The 19,273-nt window shown below is 40.2% G+C and overlaps 1 protein-coding gene across 3 annotated transcripts; it reads right to left on the reverse strand.

Moving 5' to 3' along the window:
* Positions 1 to 712: 712 nt before the first annotated feature.
* Positions 713 to 17,962, reverse strand: CPB2 (carboxypeptidase B2). 3 transcript variants are annotated; one of them, XM_027674346.1, is made up of 11 exons: positions 17,825 to 17,962; positions 13,967 to 14,042; positions 9,711 to 9,835; positions 9,511 to 9,619; positions 8,880 to 8,981; positions 8,241 to 8,345; positions 5,571 to 5,687; positions 4,503 to 4,593; positions 3,120 to 3,322; positions 1,184 to 1,268; positions 713 to 1,056 (listed from the first exon to the last, which is right to left on the reverse strand). In XM_027674346.1, the coding sequence occupies exons 1-11, from the start codon at positions 17,893 to 17,895 to the stop codon at positions 872 to 874; spliced, it is 1,269 nt and encodes a 422-aa protein (XP_027530147.1). In that variant the 5' UTR covers positions 17,896 to 17,962; the 3' UTR covers positions 713 to 871. The 3 variants fall into 3 exon arrangements, with proteins under 3 accessions (XP_027530147.1, XP_027530148.1, XP_027530149.1); XM_027674347.1 differs by lacking the exon at positions 8,241 to 8,345; XM_027674348.1 differs by lacking the exons at positions 9,511 to 9,619; positions 9,711 to 9,835.
* Positions 17,963 to 19,273: the final 1,311 nt, after the last annotated feature.

The following is a 19,273-nucleotide window of genomic DNA, read 5'->3' on the forward strand; positions in this document are numbered from 1 at the left end:
CACTTTGTGTTGACACAGTGGTGTTATTCAGTCATAGGTTGGACTGGATGATCTCAGATCTTTTCCAACCTAATTGATTTTGTAATTCTGTGATCTTCAATTAAACCCGGTGGCTCAGAGCCCCATCCAACCTGGCTTTCAGTGTTTCCAGGGATGGAGCATCCACCACCTCTGCGGGCAACTTGTGCCAGTGCTGCACCACCTGCATTGTAAAAAACTTCTTCCTTAATCTCAACATGCCCTGTTTTGGTTTAAAACCATTGCCCCTTGTCCTGTCACCTTATAAGGGCCTTATAACATCTTATGAAGCCTAAAGGCTCATGTTTTGCCACACAAACCCTTGGCTGCAGGATAAATGAACTTGGCTAATTGTAGTGGAGGCGCCTGTGGGCAGCTGCCCCTTGGTGGTTTGGCCACCTGTGTGTCCTTGCCTTTATCAAAACGTGCAGCAAGTTCTCATGTGAACATCCTTTTTATTTGACAGCAGAAACGATGAGTAGGGTTGTTTTAATGGAAGGAAATCCTTTAGTAGCTCAAGTGACCAAAATGGAGGAACCTCTTCTATGGATGGAGTCTGCCCAGTAGTCGGTCAGAGGCCCATTCGAGGCTATATCACCTGGACCTCCCACTATGTAGTAGTACATCTGTGCTATTTTCCTCTTATAGAGTGCTCTCTATATATGTGGTGCACTGAGCTACCATTGCAGGTATAGGTATATAGGTATGGTTGAAAACGACTGATGTATCCTAAAATATAGAAGGTGCAGTCGTTCTTTTTTTTTTTGTGCCTATGTGGAAATAATAAAGCAGCAAGGTTTTTTATTACTTTTATAACTAAGTGCAGTAATGCTGGAATAAATTATATTCAACGTCACAAATTTTGGAGAACATGTTTAGCTATCTCTTTCACAGCAGAAAGTGCTTCTAAGCAAGTTGGCTTAATTTCTTGAGAAGGAAGCAAAAATCCATAAGTTCCCGTGTCTCGTAGCTCAAAGGTAAAAGAATATTTAATGCCAAGATCATAAGCCCAGTCGTCGGACCCTCCAGGAGCTAAATCTATGTCAGGAAGGGAAAACAGATAAATTGCCTGAAGCCAGAACTTCAGTCTTCTGTTCCAAAGCTGTCTTCTGTTGCCAGCAAGGACATGCTGTAATGCCTGTCATTGCAGGAAAGTCATACTTACAGATCGTTTGTGCCCCAGGACCAGGTCTATAAGTTTCCTTTGTTGTCCTCCTTATAGCTTTAGCTGCTTTCTTTGCCAGACTGTCCTGAAATTAAACAAAACATTATTAGCTTTAAGGCCTTGTGATAATAGTTAGTATGTATTGAGTTAGAATTTATTTACACTGTGCTCTGGATCTTGCATTAGTTAAATACTCTTATAAAAAGTTCTAGAAAACCCACATAATATGGTAAAAATTTTCAGCATATGCCAATGCTGCAGATTGCCTTTCTGCTGTAGACAGATGAAAAAATATAGATAGTAGTAAACTGTTGTCAAGCCACTTGTTCTCATTTATCTCATATTTTTTCTTTTCTGCCACAGTATTTAAGTCACTGACGATTTACGTGGTATTGACAAAAACAGCAGGAAAATATTTTAATTAAGAGAACTCTACCCTTAAGCTATAAAGAAGACTTAAATGCCCAGAATTAGGGCACCTCTTTCTACTTTATAGGGAAAGAGTCAAAAATGCATTATTACTGTTTTCTCACAACTTCACTTTTTAAATTGTGGTATATAAAACAGTTTATTTCAGGAAATTAAATGGTAACCAAGACATCACAGAATATATATGTTATTAGGAGTTAGTTTGTTCTATATTTACATTACTGCATTTTTTTTCATGTCTTCTGAACAGACTGGCCCTAGTTACCAATGGAAATGCTATATTGGACTGTATGGGATTTTGAAGTAGGATGCTTCCAAAAAGTTAATTGTGTACTTTTTACAGTCCTCTCATATATACAACATTTCTTTTTAAAAAAGAAAATGTTTTTAAAAATATTATTTTAAAAAATAAAATATGTTAAGTGACACGGTAGATGCGGACGTTGAAAAGCAGTCAAAATGACAGACAGTGTGTGCAAATGTCAATCTTCTATAAACTCTCCTACTGTCTGTCCTTAAGTCATACATGAAATTACCTGTCAGTGTATTGAATTACCTGTCCACCTCAGGCATGCACTGGCTTCCCAGATGGCAAATCCCAAAGCTGTCACCTGCTTTCTAATCGCCATCCCATGATTTCCGCTCCTTTCTCACTTTGAGGCAGAAATCCTTGCTGCAAATAGCAGAATTCATTGCCTCCGCACTTGGAGCTTAGGAAACACTGAAAGTGGGCTAGGAAGTACAGGAGAGGGAATCTCTTGCTCTGGGGATTTTGACATCTTTACATAAGAAGAATATAACTAAGCTGTCCACCTACTCCTATGGCTTGATTACTCTGTGTTAGCATATCCCAGTTTAGCCTGGATATTTTTCCACATCCAGACAAACCCAGAGTTTTATCATCAGTGGGAAAAACCAGCAGCTACTTTTTCTACTTTGAATGCAGTCTGTCTTCAGGGAGAGTTTTTACTCTGTGATTTGGTGGCTCAAGAATGTAAAATTCTACATAAGCAGAGTATGTTTTCCATCCTACCATTAAAACTATCTTAAGAAGCATCCCTAACAAAAACCATAACAAAAGTAGCAAGGGTCCACCAGAACACCTCATTGCTTAAGTATGTGAAGGGTGTTTTTCAGAGTTACACTCCCAAGTAATTTCAGAATTTGTGTAAACTGTACAACATAATGAGGAATTGGCACATATATGTCTTTTCAAGGTGTCCAAAACAACGTGACTGCTCTTTTAACAGCAGCTTCAACATATTGGGTGTTGTTGACATGTTATCAATCTGGAATAAATATTTTCATTTTTCCATAGTCTTCAGAAGCAGATTGCTGACTTATGCACTACTAGACTAGCCCAGACTAATTTGTTAAGAGCATCAAGAAAAATCTCATTTTCTAATTCTTGATCCTCAGAAAACTGTGACTTCCTCACTACAAGGCTAACCAAGCAGGGTAAGTAGTTCTGAAATAATGTGAAATTTCAGGAGCTGGGAAGACTTACCAGCTCGTCATGGTCTTTGCTTTTGTTCATAGTGTAAGAATATGGAAACAATACCAACTGGGAGTAAGAGTGCATGGTTATGTAGGCTTTAATGGTGTTTTTGTGGTCTCTGACAAAGCGAGCCACTGCTTTCACTTCAGGCTCAGACTCTGGGTAGGGTCCACAGTATGTCTCCTGACATTCATAGGGAGATGCTCCTGGACCTATAACAAAAAAGATGCACAGTTTTACTCCTTCTTTCCTTCTTCATTTCTGTTCATCTAATAAAAGAGCAGTGTATGATGCAAATACACAAGACATCATGGATTCTGCCATGCTATGGAAAGAACTTGCATGCTTGTAGAAATCTGTGCAAGCCTACTAGGATTTCTCATCTACTATGCTCTTGGAAACAATTGGAGAAGGTGGAAAAAAATTGTTCAAAGACTGGATAAAAAGTCTAAGAAGAGAGGAAGAATATGCTCAATTTAAAATCATCACATGATTGTGAGATCATGTCTTAAAATTTAAGAGAACTACAGGAAAAGGGCGGTTCTAAGTGATTATTTAATCTTGGGGGAAAGCAAACTCTCAATGGGGAGAGAAGAAACACAAATCAAAAGTTTTTAAGAAAACGCTGGAACAAGTTATCAAGAAGACAACTAAGATTCACCACTTCTTCTATCTTCTGAATAAGACCAAATAACTTTCTGGAAGCAGTCAGGATCTTCAGTGTTTAGTGAAAAAATGCATGTTTTCCTGTGATAGCCATGGATGGTTTAGCAATGGACTAAAATGACTGAAAACCATACAGAACGTTAATGTCAGCTCTGAGTGAAGCCAGATCTGATCTGTAAGGTAACATTTTAAGATAGCTATACTGCAGACTATTAAAAACTTAAGTACTAAAGTGCCTGGAGTAAGTAAATGTGATATAGCCTTCACAAGAAACACTAAGACCCAAAAAAGCTTGGTCTGCTGGCATTGTGGAAGGATGACTGGGGTGATCGGTTTATGCACCATGGTGGAGCACCTACTCAACTGGATAGTGCAACAGGCCTTGGGTGACATGGCAAGGGCCACCTCTTCCCTCTTTCCTCCTTCCCACCAGCAACCTCCACCCATGTGTCATGGTGTGATGCAAGGGGCGGGATCCAGGAGCCTGGATCTCTACTGTGCTGGGAAGAGGCTATTCCCTGGTGTGTCATCTGGGGAGAAAAAGTCCAGAGTCCCAACAAAAAGTGTATAAAGCTGGGAAGGTTTTCACTGGTTCATAACACATACTTAGCTGCATTTGTCTTTATATTAACTTTGTGAAATGGTAAATGAAAATGTTTTCAAAATAACGAATTTTAAAGGCTAAAAGTGAGGCAGGGATACAATAGGAAGAAAATTATGTCCTACCGCACCAGTGTGCATCAAAATTCCGGTTCATGTCAGTACCAATGCACTTGCTGTTACCATGCTTTGAGCGGCTTTTTCTCCAGAGGCGATTCTAATGAAAGAGACACACAAGCCATGTTCAGGAAAAAAGCTGGAAAAATCAATGCACCATCTCCCTGGTTAGTTAACTGTGACTTCCCACTTGTGCCTCACAGTCATGTGCCAATGAAAGCCAAGGAAGATTCTAAAACCACAATCTGTTTGCCAGCAAGGCTGGATGATGAAAGGAAGTGTTTGGGTAGGATAAGAAGTGGTCATATCTGGTCTGATTTCAATGTAATTTGGACTGTGGAAGGAGAGGAGAAGACATACAGTTTGGCCAGGTATGTGAGTTTACGAGTTCACGTAGGCGTTGCTGCCAACACATGGAAAATTGGAAATTTGGTGTGCAGCTGTTGAGGTGATGGTGCATAGTTACACAAGTGGGAGCCAAGCTCTATTGAAGATTAGATGAGTAAGAGTGGAGAAGGAGATTATTTTTTTTTTTATAACTTGAGTGAAGGATTAAAAAAATCGAAGAACCATCTCAACAGCTTGGGATTTCCAGCCAACAAATAAAACCCTGGACAAAAGGTACCTGTTGTACCTTCATTTATCTCAAACAAAAAGTACTCAGAGAAGAGGGCTGCCTTGCAGGAGTAAGGAGTGAGTTATTGGCTGTGCTGTAGGTGATGCAGGACACTCTCCAGCTTGTGCTAGATTGTGCTGGTATTTATAACCTTGCTCCTGAAGGCTGACATAGGTGTTTCCTGACATCTGGAAGTATTAAAATACCAGGATGAGATTCTGTCATTTCCGAATGCATTTCTAGCAGATTGGAAGACACAAAGGTACTGTGGATAAAATGCCAAATAGTTGCAGTATTTGTTGTGATTTAAATAGGGCAAAGATACAGAAATTCCAAGCACAGATTTAGAGTTTGGGGTAGGCAGTTCCAGGATGAAAATGATGCTCTAAGCATGCACAGTGATAGTACCCATAAATAGCAAATCAGTACATTGCACAACCTGTCAGAAAAGGTCTACATACAGAGGGATGGCTCCATGTGTACTCATAGCCATCCACATTTATCACAGGCATTACGTAGAAATCAAAGTGCTCCAGAAGCATTGTCATGGTGGGGTCTCTCTCACGCACATGGATTGCCTATAAAGCACAGGGGAAACTTATTTAAAGCATTCATAATAGTGTTTTTCTTGCCTTCCTAGAAAGACACCTGGTGGCATGCGTAAAATAATTGTGCAATTATCAGACAAGTCTACTTCCTGATAAGGCACATCACATCACAGAAATTGCTGAATAGCAAAGCAGGTCTTTGCTTAGAACTGCCATGGAGAGGGTAGGAATTGAATTGATACAGTCAATCAGATACACACCAGTCCTTTAGTGTTAATGGGTGGTCATGAGATAGAATTGAAGCCTATTAATAGGAAGGTTTGAGCTTTTGCTGCTTCTACAAATAATAGGAACCCTCCCTCCCACCCAAAATACCACAAAAGTAGCACAAATTATAGCAAGCCTGAAAATAACAACATTTCAAATGGCTTCTGTATATAACATAATTTCTCTGGTTGCATTGTGAGTTTAATGCAATCATATGACAAGAGCCAGTAAGATCTACTTTGCTAATTTTGTCTCTCAGCTTATTTTGAAGGCTTTAGTGATACCTAACCTGGTTGTTGGTCCATGACGCAGGAATAAATTTTTACCTAGATAAGTGGGTTTGTTACTATTAGAATAGACTAAGTCCTTAGTCATATATTTTCTTCTTTTTTTCTTTACGCCTTACTTAAACCACCTTCTTTCATTTTAAATCCTTCCCGGTTTTCCTCAGGCAATGGTCTTCTTTCGACTAAATGAGAAATGTCAATCTTTCTACAATCTTAATGACAAAATTAAATGATGAAGAGTGGACCCATTATAAACAATGCCTAGGATTTGCTAGAGAGAGATGGTGGTTTTAATGTGTGTGTGCAGATGTGTATTGATGTCAGATTTTAAAATGTTACTTCATGGAGTGATATGGAAATAAAATTTTAATTTAAAACATGTAAATTAGATCAAAGGTATGGAGAACCTAAATGTTCAGCTTGTTACTTCTGAAAAATGCTGCAGGGACGTGTCACTGGCAAAGTGACAGCACAGATGGTAATTATTTGGAGCAGCATGAAAAGGGCAAATGCATTTCTCTCAAATGGAACCTTGAAGGCTGGGATTATCAGTGTGTCACAAGGTACGTTCAGCTGTATCTGTCCCTAACTCCTGTAATATCCTTTCAAATGTTATAGTTATTGAGGCTTTATAGTTGTGACTGATGACAGGAATAAATACTTCTTCTCCTTTATTATTATTATTATTAACATTAACATTAACATAAACATTATTTAGTTCCATCACAACCAAACCATAATTCATGTTCAAGGACTCATCTATGTTGTTTTTCTGACTACAGTACTGGTGATTGTGAAGTCTCAATCTCATCTAGCTTATTTTTACTGTGAACTTTGCTTTTGTAAAAAAGTAACAATAAATAATATCTCAGAATAACTGAGCAAGATGGACAACCTTGTCTGGGCCAGAAAGGCCTTAGGAACCTTTTCCTGGTCCATAACGGGAACTGGACCCGCAGCTCAGCATAAAAAGTAGAGCAGAGATGCCTTAGGTTCAACAAGACTAAGGCAATGTATGTTAAAATCCAGGTGAAAATTGTAGGTATTGTATCTTTTGGTGTACCTTTGTTCACTATCCTGAGCAGTTTAGCTATCAAAGATATAAAGACAGATGTGACTATTGGTCTACAGCTGCACATCGAGACTGGTCGATCTAAGCCTGGTCTACAGGCTCATCCCATCAGTGATTTTCTGGTTCCTGTGAACTATGTGCATGGCTGCTGTTGTTGGTCATGTTCTGGAGGTCTGAAATGAGGGTATCTCTAGCAGGGCTAGAAGGTGGCTTGTGTGGCTTTATTGTCTGCATGAGGCAGATCCAGAAAGAAGCAGGAGCACAAATAACGCAGAGGCAGGAGGAGCAGTAGCAGCAGGTGATGCATCACAGCAAGTGCTAAGTAGAGATTGCTGGTGTGCATGCTGGTGTTGAGCTATGCCATGCCTGGAGCAGGCAAGTATGGGGTACCTATTGCTCTAGAAGGGCATCTACGGAGAGAGCCAAGAGTTGTAGGACAGCTTGAGCTCACCCTGGATGTCTTCTGATCCACTCCAGGCAGTGCCAGATGCAGTAATATGGACATGAACCACTGTGTGCTGCATGACCCATAGCCAAGACCATTCCTTGAATCCACGTGGAAGTGAAGACTTAGCCCTAGCAGATTATCAAAATGTGCTTTTGCTGGCATGGCGTCTCCTTCCCTGACCATTCTTAATTATAAACATCTCTGTTGAATTTTCTGCACACGTTTTTTTCATACTTGAAAGTATATTTGAGCTCATTTGCATTTAATCCTTGTGACTTTGTGTCTCTCTCTCTCACACACACCCCCTCCTATCTACTGACACGAACACACATGCGCACACACACTCCCTGTTATGTATGCAGCTTAGACACAAATCTCATGTGTTGGTGTTGTGGAAGTAAATGGATTAAGGTTTTATGGAGCTTAGAGCGCAATTGGACAAAGGTAAATGGCATCAGGATTTTTTGCTTTGCTTTGACAACAGTAATCAGATGTGATTATCTACTCACATGGCCTATGAACCACAGGCAAAAAGCAGGAGAAATCCATTCTCTAGCATGGATACCACAGTCAATCCATATGGCACTTTTGGATTTTTCCTGGCTTTTAGAAATCTGACAAAAGAGAAATTGCATTACAATGTCACCGTTGTAAAGGGTCCCACAGAAAAGTGGAAGTGAAAGGGTAAATAAGATGGAAGAAGAAGCATCTGTCTTGTAGGGAGAGCTCAGACTGATCCTGGGCCAGGATGCAGCCACCAGTTATGTTCACATACAGACAGCCACATTCAGTCTGCTTGCAAGGTCCTAAAATAGACACCAAGATTACAGCAAGACCTGAGGTCAAGAGAGTCTGTCATCAGCTATGCAGGGCAGCAAACTAGATTGGCTTCATAGTCAGCAGAGAAGGGTATCCACTGTGCCAGTATTTCATGCCTTTGGATGATGACCAAATGTAACCCAACAAGGAACATGACGTCATCAAATGCATTTGCAGCAGTAATGCACCTTACTAGAAGAACTTAGGAAACTTCTAAAAACCACAAAAAATATGCTTTTAAATATAGATTTAAGGAAGTGTTCTGGGCAAGCCCCATCACTTGCTTACATTATTACTTGGCAAGTTTTTGCAGTAAGTCACAGCTGTACCTTCAGGACATAAAGCGGTCTCTTTTCATATGATGATCCAATATATATTTTCTGTAGGAGATCAGAGTGGACTTTGACTACTTCTTCCATCCAACGGTATATCTGCAAGGGTGAAGTTAGTATATAGACACTCTGTTGTTTTCCTTCATCTCTGAAAGTGACTTAAATTCATTCTACCTCTCAAAATCCTGCCTCTTTACCTGATGGGAAAGAAAAACGAATAATTCAGCCCACTTACTACTTGCCTGACTCTAATTTCTCTTAAAATAAACAGTAAGATACAATCCCAACACAATCCAAGTATAAGCCTGAAATTCCTCTTTAGTTCTATTTGGTTAAATTATTATTCATTTAATGTTTCAAATATTTACATGTTTGTTTTTGGACTTCGTTTTTCTTCTGTATTGGCTGCCTTTGGATGGCAGTTTGAGACAATACATGTATGAGAAGTTTTGTCTGGTGCTTATTTCTTTCTTTATGAAAGCATTGCAAGAAATAAAACTCTAAATTGTTGAGAAATACAATGATAATTATTACCTGTTGATGTTTTCTTTCCCTTTGTCTCTATTCTCAATCTTGAGACAAATTTCACCCTTTGAATCTACAGATGTTTACAACAAAAATATCTTACTTCTTTCATTGAATGGTAGTTTTCATAATAAGAAGAAGATCTGCGTGGGTTGACTGTGTCATTGACAGTCTGTTTTTCAATAAATCCTTGAACATCTCCTATCAAGACTCTGAATAACAAAGGAAAAGCACAACCTCCTGTTAAATAAATGACAAACAACTTTACAGAAACATTCATGACAACAAATAAAAAATACATACTTGTGTTGGATGGCCAGTTGCCTTAACTGAGCTTTTGTGCTATTTATGTTGGATGCTCTGACATAGAAATGGACTTCTCTGTCCTTCTTAATGTTTTCAACCACAACAGGTTGCCAGAGAATGACCTACAAATTTTCCAAAAACATTTCATTTTTTTAACTGAGGAAAGAAAAAATATTCTTACTAACGTTTAATAAGCATTTTGAAAATAATAAAAGCATATGTTTTCAATTTAAGAGACCCCTCGTAACAAGGAGTTTAATGTTGCCTGCGATGTGTTATACCATTCTGCTACTGATGGAAATGAAATGCATGTATTTAAGAAATGTTTATTATGACTTCTGCACATAAATTCATAAATCAAGAACAAAGATGGGAACATAACCTTTGCTGAGATAGTATTTCTAGTATAATAGATATATTTATCTAGTTATTATGTTACATGTTTTCAAGTCTGCTGAGAGTTATTTTCCCTGAGGGTATTTGGAGAATTAATGAAGATCAGACCAGTCTTTGTAGTTATTGTATTCTCTGATGACTTTGATCAGGGAGGAAATAAATGCCAGAAGGGGTTTGAATATAAGTCAAGTTGAAGCAGCAATACAGAGATTAGACATGGGAGGAAAATAAGAAAATGAGGTTCTTCTTGGTAAACTTAAATATTTTACAATAATAAAATCTGAAGCCAACATATTCAATAAAAGACTGAAACTTTAGAGCTAATAATACAAAAAGATCTAGGGGTGACAGCAGAAAATTAGGCATAAAATTAGAGTGTGAAAAAAATCAGTGTAACTCTTGGATCCATTTTTATGGCATCATACAGAATGGAGTCACCAGACAATAGGGTTTATTTTGTTTCCTTCCTGGTGCAGTTGCACCAGGAATGTTGTATCCAACTTAGGGTACCATGTTTCCAGGCATGTATCAGCTGTCAGCTGTTGACCTCATTTCTCAGAGAGAACGTATCTGCAAAATCATACAGAAAACTCATCCATGCGTTTGATCAAGACTTTGGAGCAATAAATGGTAAAACATTTGGCCCCTGGATGTGTTACTGCAAGGTGCTATACAAATGGTTGAGTTAGTCTCAGTGTAGCCATCTGAAACATTATTGGCAGAGTAGTGGCAGCATCACATGGATCATCATCATGGCTAGGCTTTGCAAACGAAGATTTGGGAAAGGCTCTATCCACATTTGTTACAAGCGCGCTGGTGGCTAATAAGGCCAATACGAGATAGACATGTCTGATTGCAAAAGGCACAGCAGAAAGACTCCTTAGGTGGTATATTCTGCAAGACACGATTCTTTCTGCGTTGTCTTTTCTCCTCAAGAGTGATCCTGCGTGCATTCTCAAAGGAAGCAGCAGTGTTATAGATGGTATGTCTCCAGGCCTCCCGATTGGAGGCCAGAGTAGACCAGTTATGGTGGTCAATGTGGCCAAGGCTGAGATGTTGTTTCAGGGAGTCCTTGAATCTTTTCTTCGGGGCTCCTCTCTTACAGCAGCCAGTGGAAAGTTCACCATAAAGCAAGATCTTAGGGAGGCGGTGGTCCTTCATCCTTGAGACGTGTCCTGCCCAACACAGCTGTGTTCTCAGCAACATGGCCTCAATACTTGTGACTGCTGCTTGTTCTAGAACAGATGTATTGGTCACATAATCTGACCAATGGATGTTTAGGATTGTACGGAGGCAGCGTTGATGGAAGCGTTCTAAGACACGCAGGTGGTGACAGTAAATGACCCATGATTCGGAACCATATAAAAGAGTAGACAACACAATGGCTTTGTAAACACTGATCTTTGTACTTTTCTTCAAGTGTTTATTACGCCATACTCTTATGGAGTTTTCCGAAAGCACTATATGCCTTTGCTAACCTGTTGTCTGTCTCTCCGTCAGTCTTACCATCCGAGGAGATGAGGCTACCTAGGTAATTAAACTGCTGGACTGATTTGAGCTGTGATTGGCCAATGGTGATATGGGGATGATGAAAGACTTCCTGAGGTGCTGGTTGATGGAGAACTTCTGTCTTCTTTAAGCTGACTTCCAGCCCAAAGAGCTCAGCAGTGTCTGCAAAGAAGGATGTTAAATGCTGAAGAGTTGCTTCTGTGTGGGCCACAAGGGCGATGTCCTCAGCTGTTTGGATAAGAGAAGTGACCGTAGAAGTACTTTATCTCTATTAGATGGGGGATGTTTTCCATTTAATGTTCAAAGAAGATGAGCAACTGTCCCAACCCTTCTTTCTCCCATTTTTTCCTGGCAAACACGCACAGGAAACTCCACTGGGGTTTAGTTAGTGCTGGAACAGGGAAAATAATGATTCCTGGTTTGTGCTCTAACACTGGGATTGCTCTAACATTCGTTCTGGCTCTGGCTTCGAAGGACTGCAAATGTTAATGGGGTCATGGGAGGCTATCTGAGTCCTTGAAGCTCAGCAGAGCTCTGTCCTGGTGCTGCTCCTGTCCTTACCTGTGCAATTGCCAGTGCTCCCAGTCCAGATTCCTGTATGAACATTGGTGAGCAGTGAGGGAGGGAGAGGCCAGGCTGGATGTGCTGCATTGTGCAATGTGAAGCGTGAGGCCCTGTCTATGCTTTGGGAGCCACTGGGGATGAAAGGGAGTGCTGGAGGGAAAGCTTCCAGAAGTCGCACATGAATCAGCATTGTTTGGAAAACCCATCCAAGAAGCAAGCTGGATGTTGCTGTTCCTGTTGCCCTGGCTATCCTGCTGTGTGCACTGATGTGCACCAGTTCAGGTGTAGTTTCTCTTTGGCATAGACATTCTTTGAATTGAGAGTAAGGAAAACTAAGGAACTCTGGATTAACACAGCTGAGGTGGCAGAGGAGCAATGAATGGGGGTAAATGGGAAACTTTGGTAATGCATATGATTTTTTTTTTTACCCATCATCAGCAATGGTCAATTCTGCCCCATGGGTGGCTACAAAAGGCTCCTGTAGGTGCTCCTGTGTCTGGTCTTCTGATGAATGCTGCATGCAATGTGTGTGCTGTAAGAACAAAGCGTTTCTTTTGACTTATGTTTTCACTTCCCAACTTTTGCAGGAGTAGCACCTGTAGTTAGCCTGATAATTCCTCCTGTAAGATGCTAATTTTTCTATTGCTTTTTTTTTTGCTAAATTGTAGACATTACAATTTGTTGGAAGGTATTGTTTGTGTCTTCCCTTTCCTATTGCCTTTCCTATTCCCCCCTTTCTGTTTTCCTCTATAACTTGCCCAATTTATAGCCATGGAAAAAAAATTGCCCAATTTATAACCCATGAAAAATGTTTGTTTTGTATATTCACATAAGTGACTTGGTAGGAACCACCACATGCCCTCTCTGCACTGACTGTGGTGCGGTTGTTCTTCCTGACTTCCTGGGGCTCCTGTGAACAAGAAAGTGAAGAATTACAGTAGTAAGGAAAAGTTGGAGGAGGGGAGATTTGTATTTGTACAGTAAAAGAGATGGATATTTGAGTTGACTTCTGCAGATGACAAAGAGCAAGGAAGGCTATCAAAAGGTTTTTAAGAACTTAAGGGAAGGATTAGAAGATGGTAGTAGGGGCAACAGAAGACTAGTGGGATTTTGGGATGGACATAGAATGAATAGGAGCCAAGAAAGACAAAGTAAGACTGGGCATAGACACCATTGAAAGCTGTCAGTCATCTGAAACACATCCTCAATCATTCTGAAGGAATGGTTACACCTTTGTTGCATAGTGTTGGCTTCAAACTGGTGGGAGGGTGTGATTGGGCAAATGAAGAGATGTCTCAATTTAATTAAATACTCTTTTATCTAATGAAAGACAGAAGTAATAATAATAAAAAGTATTGTTTAAGATATTTTTATATTCTAAATGCTACTTGAAGAAAAATACCACAAAAATCCAGTCCTAATCTTCAAAGGTCTGCAAGACACATAGGTCAGGATTGTATTGGTCAAAAGTGCTGAGGTTGCCTAGCAAATGTATTTCTATTTATTGTGTGCTGGTGCTTTGCCAGTTTGGCAGTGTCTTAATATACAAAATCAATTGCACAAATATGAGCTGTGATATAATTCATTACTGTAACATTTTGGAGAGGTCTCCTCATGTAAATCAGGAGGTAGTGGAGCAATGAAAACCAAGCATTTACTGAGTTGCTGTACTAGAACAAATGAATGAAAGTGGGCTAAATCTTTCTTTTGGAGGAGAAGCAGTATTAGGGCACTTTGGGGAAAAGTTTGGCCTAGAGACCAGAGAGACAGAAGAATCTGTTTACCTCAGTGGTGTTCAGTAAATTCTGAAGGTCTTCAACTTGTTCATCTGTTTGTGGGAGAGCCCACAAAACTTCATCCCTGAAAAATAAGGGTAAAGCATAGGTATTTGGAAAAACTCCAGTTTATGCAAATGTAGCAAAGCAGGCTTGGCCCTGGCTTGGCTGCCATGAGCTCAGAGATGATTCAGGAGTGAAGATGCTGGGCCCTGTTCCAACCTCTGCTTCTGCAAATCAGTAAAATCCATGACAGAGGTGGTACAGGGCTGTGGTGCCAATATCTACTGCTGGATGCTGAGATTGCTACTAAAAGCTGGCACCAGCGTAACAGCCACAAGCCCCAGCCCCCATAGTGCAGCAGCACTGGTGGACTTTGTTTTGTAGATGTGCATTCCTACTCTGGTCAAGTTTTTCTGATCTACCCATTTGTGTATCTCTGCCAAATAACATTTCAGCTGGTCTGCACCACTGTCCTCCCCATCTTTGCCTGATAACTTATATTCCCTTTCTACTTGAAAATCGTGATCTGGATGTGCTGTACATAACATGGTGCTTCCCAGCTACTCCGTGCTTGATCCCACTGTTGGTGACAGAAGTGGAATTCACTTTCTGGAAAGAAAAAAATATCACTCTGCATTGTGAATTGAGCCTTGATCTTCAGTGCCCTGCAAACCATGTAGTTCAAAATTGCACTGGATAGATCACTGAAATAATTAACCTATGTAGAAGAAGGAGACTCCAGGGAATGTCAGACCCCTATTTCCATTTCCATTGCTGGGGTGGCTCTCAGCCCTCTAGTTGTGTGGAACTGGTTGCACTGCATAAACCAGCCACCATGGAAGTCCCTGACAACCCTGTCTGCAAAAACTGTCCTGAAAAGAAAACAGGAAGGAGTCTCAAAACTAGCGTTTTCAAGCAGAAGAACGTGATTGTCACAGCTCATTGTTGTGACTGATTTCAAGCAGAAACCTGACAGCATCTGGCAACCAGGTGATTCATCTTTGCTTTTAGCCAGGCTCCAAGCAATCACTGTTGTTTCTCATGCAGAACCAACAATATGCCAACCCTATTTTTGCCTCCATCATCATTTGACAGAGCATCGAGAAGCAATCAGGTATAGGCAAGGTTGGCAGTTTGCCTATTTCTCTAGGTAAGTCCACTCTGAAGTCTGTTTGAGGCTACTTTAAAAGTGAATTTGTCTTCTCAGAGCTAGGGAAGTCTTTTCATAGGGAGACCAGAAAAGGCCTGCTGGATCTGGTTTCACCCTATGACTCCCACAGCCTGAGAGTACCAAAATGAGAAAGCTGGTATGTGCTTGTACTCCACTATTTGTTGCACATATATGTCAGCTGGTAGAATTCCTCTATAGCTCTCATAATAGGCCCTGAATACACTGAACAAGCTGATCAAAATTCTGTCCTTGCACTTATAGTCATCTTTAACATGGGGAATATTAACAGCCAAAATTGTAGTTGTTGGGTTTCTCAGTTCCTCTGCTTTCATTTGGCATTATACCCTTTCATCTGTATTCTGCCCCACTCTTGTTAACACTCAGACAAAAGCTTTAATTACTGCCTTTATACCAATCTCAGAAAAAACCCTCCACCCTCAGCTTCCTTGCCCTGCCTGCTGCACCTGTACAGCTGGATATGGTCATCTTAAACACACCTCTTTTCTTTCACTTTCTGTTCTCATGCCCTGCTTCCCTGGTTGCTCTTGAGTTTGTCCTTAAAAGGATCCCTCTCATTCTTCTCCAACTTCCTGTCAGGGTTCCACTGGGCTCTGACATTATTCCCAGTTTCTTTCTCTTCTCCTTTTTACCTCTGGGAAAATAAAAGTCCCACTGCCATCCCCACACTACAATGCTCAGGTCTTACCCTGTAAGTATGACAAAGTGAGTGGCATGCATTACAGTTCAGTTTAGATGGATTTGATATCTTCACCTGAGCTAGGCACTGTCTTAATAAAGGAACAGGCATTTTGGAGTCAGGTTAACCTGAGCTAATTTAGGTGTGTGTGCAAACCTGGAATGAACTGTCACCTAAATACACGTCTTTTTCTCCGCTAACTGTACAGTAAGGTGAGGTGGACTTGTTCCTATGCAGAGCTATGTAGAAATCCCATACAGTCATGTGAATCCCACCCAGGGGCCACCGTCTCACACATAGGTATAAATTTGTGCCAGCTTTCTGCGGGAATCTCAGGCTCTTCATCCCTCCTCCCCATTGCATTTCTCAGTCGCTAGAAAGGCTGTCAGCATCACATTACACAGGCCCACAAAAACAAGGCATCATCATGGATGTGTCTCTCTGTCCTCATAACATGGCTTCATTTAAACCTTGCATATTCTTTCTGACTAACATCTCCAGAAGAGAGGCCTCCCTAATTGTCTTCAGCTGAATGTCTTACCCTGGCTTTAATGGGCAGTGTCAGTAGAGGAGTGCTGTCAGCATCTTCTCCTGTTCTCCTGGACCATGTAAGATGTTCATGTGCCTGGAGCACAGATGTCTTTTTGTGGGCTCTCTCTACTCCCACCTTGCTGACTCTCAGCCTCTAGCCTTGTCCCTTTTCCTACACGTGAGGTAGGTGCCTTTCCAGTGTTATTAACTTCTCCACAAGTCTCACAATGTTGAGTATTTGTTATAGAAGTCCGAATGCAGTAATCACACTATAACCTTGCAAGGGAGGCTTTAATACATTCCTGGTAAATCTTCCAACACTAGCATTCAAATAAAAGTCAGATAGAATGCATCACCTTTTAAATCTCATTGTTTTAGCCATTTTCATTACTGGGGCTGGGAGGGTTAAACTCATGCTTTCCAGTGGGAAATGTCATATTCTTCTGTAAGGATCAGATAGTGTTTTATTTAAACATTAAATAAATGAACCTTAAAGTAGCACAGAGCAATACTGCTCCAGTGAATTCACCTAAAACCATATTTAAGTGTCCCCCTACTGTAATCCTCACACCTCCATAGCAATCCACAAGAAAATATGATTGCAACATAGGGGTGAAAGGTCTTACTTTTAAGGCGTGAACTTAGTGGTGTTCACAAGTCACAGATCTGCCACTGGCATGTGGTGCAGAGTCTCAGAAGGGCTGTGAGACATAATTCACTAGTTTTTGTGTAGGCATTTCAGTCCTGGGAGCAGGTTATATTTAATCATAGGTTGTTCAGCTTTGCTTAATATCACCACATGAAGAACTTATACTTTTCATTTTGTCTATTAAAACATGTTGTACGTGCAGAAAATAAAAGCATTTTGCCTGTCTTCATCTCTGACATATGTTCTTCTGTTTTAAGAAAGCATTTGGTTTCAGGGCATTTCTGAAGTTTACCAATAGGTAACGATAAAGTGCTTCTGAAACATTGTACAAATACCAAATGGTTATTCAAAAATGATTTATGCTTGGAAAAACAATCATAAAAGCTGATTTGAAAAGAAAACAGATTGTTAGCACTTTCTGAAATGGTTTCTCTTTCTACTTCAAGAAGTAATCCATTTAAGATCTTGTTTTAAGGCAAATGAAGCAAATTATTTTTTCCCATTAAGTTTCAGAATTCCCTTTACTGGCATTCAAAAGCACTTAATGAACAGAAATGATTTGCACTGAGACCAAAAAGAATAGTTTTAATATGATTAAAAACATAGGATTTATGGATGCACAGAAGACTTAAAATAATTCCATTTCCTCCACCATCTATATGTTAAATTGAACTACATATCCAATTACAAGGGCCATAAATAAATGTCAGCCTTTGCCAAATGTTTTCTTATGCAACTTGGAATTATTTTGCCTCAATACTTTCCCTGTCCCTCTCACCACACACTAAAAGCTCGGCACAATCAGCAGATATTTACCTTGGAAGAGTGAAGACATGCTTCTCTTGAATCCAGATAAATAGGGTAAAAAAGAGCAGGTAAAACTTCATCTTCGTGGCATCCACAATTAAATCAAATGCAATTGGAAAGCAAAGGGTTCAGGACTCACATTATTGATTTTAAAAACGTTATTTAAAGAGTAGTTAAAATTTAATACTGCTTCTCGTCTCAACTCCAAGCTCCTGGTGGCTAAGTCAATATGGCAGGGCTCCCTAAGGAGGTCCTGCTTGTATTGATGTCATTCACATAAGAGAGTATAGAATACATTTTGGACATTTTCATATTGACAAGTCACTTTGTCATCTCGGTCTTTGTGTTACTTCATTGTGACTAGAATCACAGACATAAGAAAGAACACCAAGCACAAAGCTTTTGTGAACCTCTAATATTTGTGGAAGTCCAGTAGTGTGCTTTGCATCCAGCGCTCCTATAAGACATCACAGCTAAGCATGAAGCTGGGTCAGAGCAGTGGGAATGAGGTTATTAAGTCCAAATAGAAAAATCCTGAGCAGGTAATCTTCTTTTGCTGGTATTTGCTAGCATAGAAAACAAGGAGCAAGTGGGACATATGTTTCTGTGATGGTCTGATATCCATGTATTTTCCATATGTCATACTAGGTTAGCTTCTCAAGAAAAAGTACAAATGACTCTTCATCTCATTATTAATTTTTGCATACCCCAAGATTTGCTTCCCATATCTGTATCCACAGCTGTCCAGACAGGACATGATCAAAAACTGTATGAATTTGACATGTCTAGAATAGATGATTTCCATCTATGTTCTGTTCTTGAACAGTAAATCCAAACTTGACTAGGACACAGCTTATTATCATGGTCCAAGTCCTCTTCTTCCATCCACCAACATAACAGTTCCAGGCATGGCACTGTTTAGAAAACACCCCAATAGCAGCCTTATGAGGAGAAAACTTTACATCTTCAGCATCAGATCCATCCTTATGTTAGCTCTTGGCTGAGTATGTTGTACAGGTGCAGAATGAAGGAATGAAACTGGTTGTCAATATAAAAGGTTTTTCAGGTGAGCGGTCCCCAGAAACAAAATATGGCTTTCTGCCAGAGGGAATTCATTCCAGAAGAGGACTGAAGAGTGAATCAATATGCACACAATGGGGTTATAGCTAAATGCCTGGGAACAACCCTGGAGCTAAGGTTATGTGGATTAGATTTCATCCATCAGCATCCTCTAAAACAGCTCTGGAGTGGTCTGGATCAGAGCCAGTTCTCCAGATAGGCAGGCAATCAGGACTTTGGAACTCAAATGCAGTCCTGGCTTTTTTTTTTTTTTTAAATTCAGGGGGGCAGATCTGTTCTAAGAAGCCAGACAGCTAAGTTTAAGATGACGGCAGAGGTGAATAGTGCTCCCCAGTGAGTACCTTGGAGATAATGTCTCTGAAAATACACCAACACTGA

The sequence above is a fragment of the Neopelma chrysocephalum genome, unplaced genomic scaffold (genome assembly GCF_003984885.1).
Source record: "Neopelma chrysocephalum unplaced genomic scaffold, ASM398488v2 Primary Assembly neopelma1_25, whole genome shotgun sequence".
In the NCBI taxonomy this organism is placed as follows: Eukaryota; Metazoa; Chordata; class Aves; order Passeriformes; family Pipridae; genus Neopelma; species Neopelma chrysocephalum.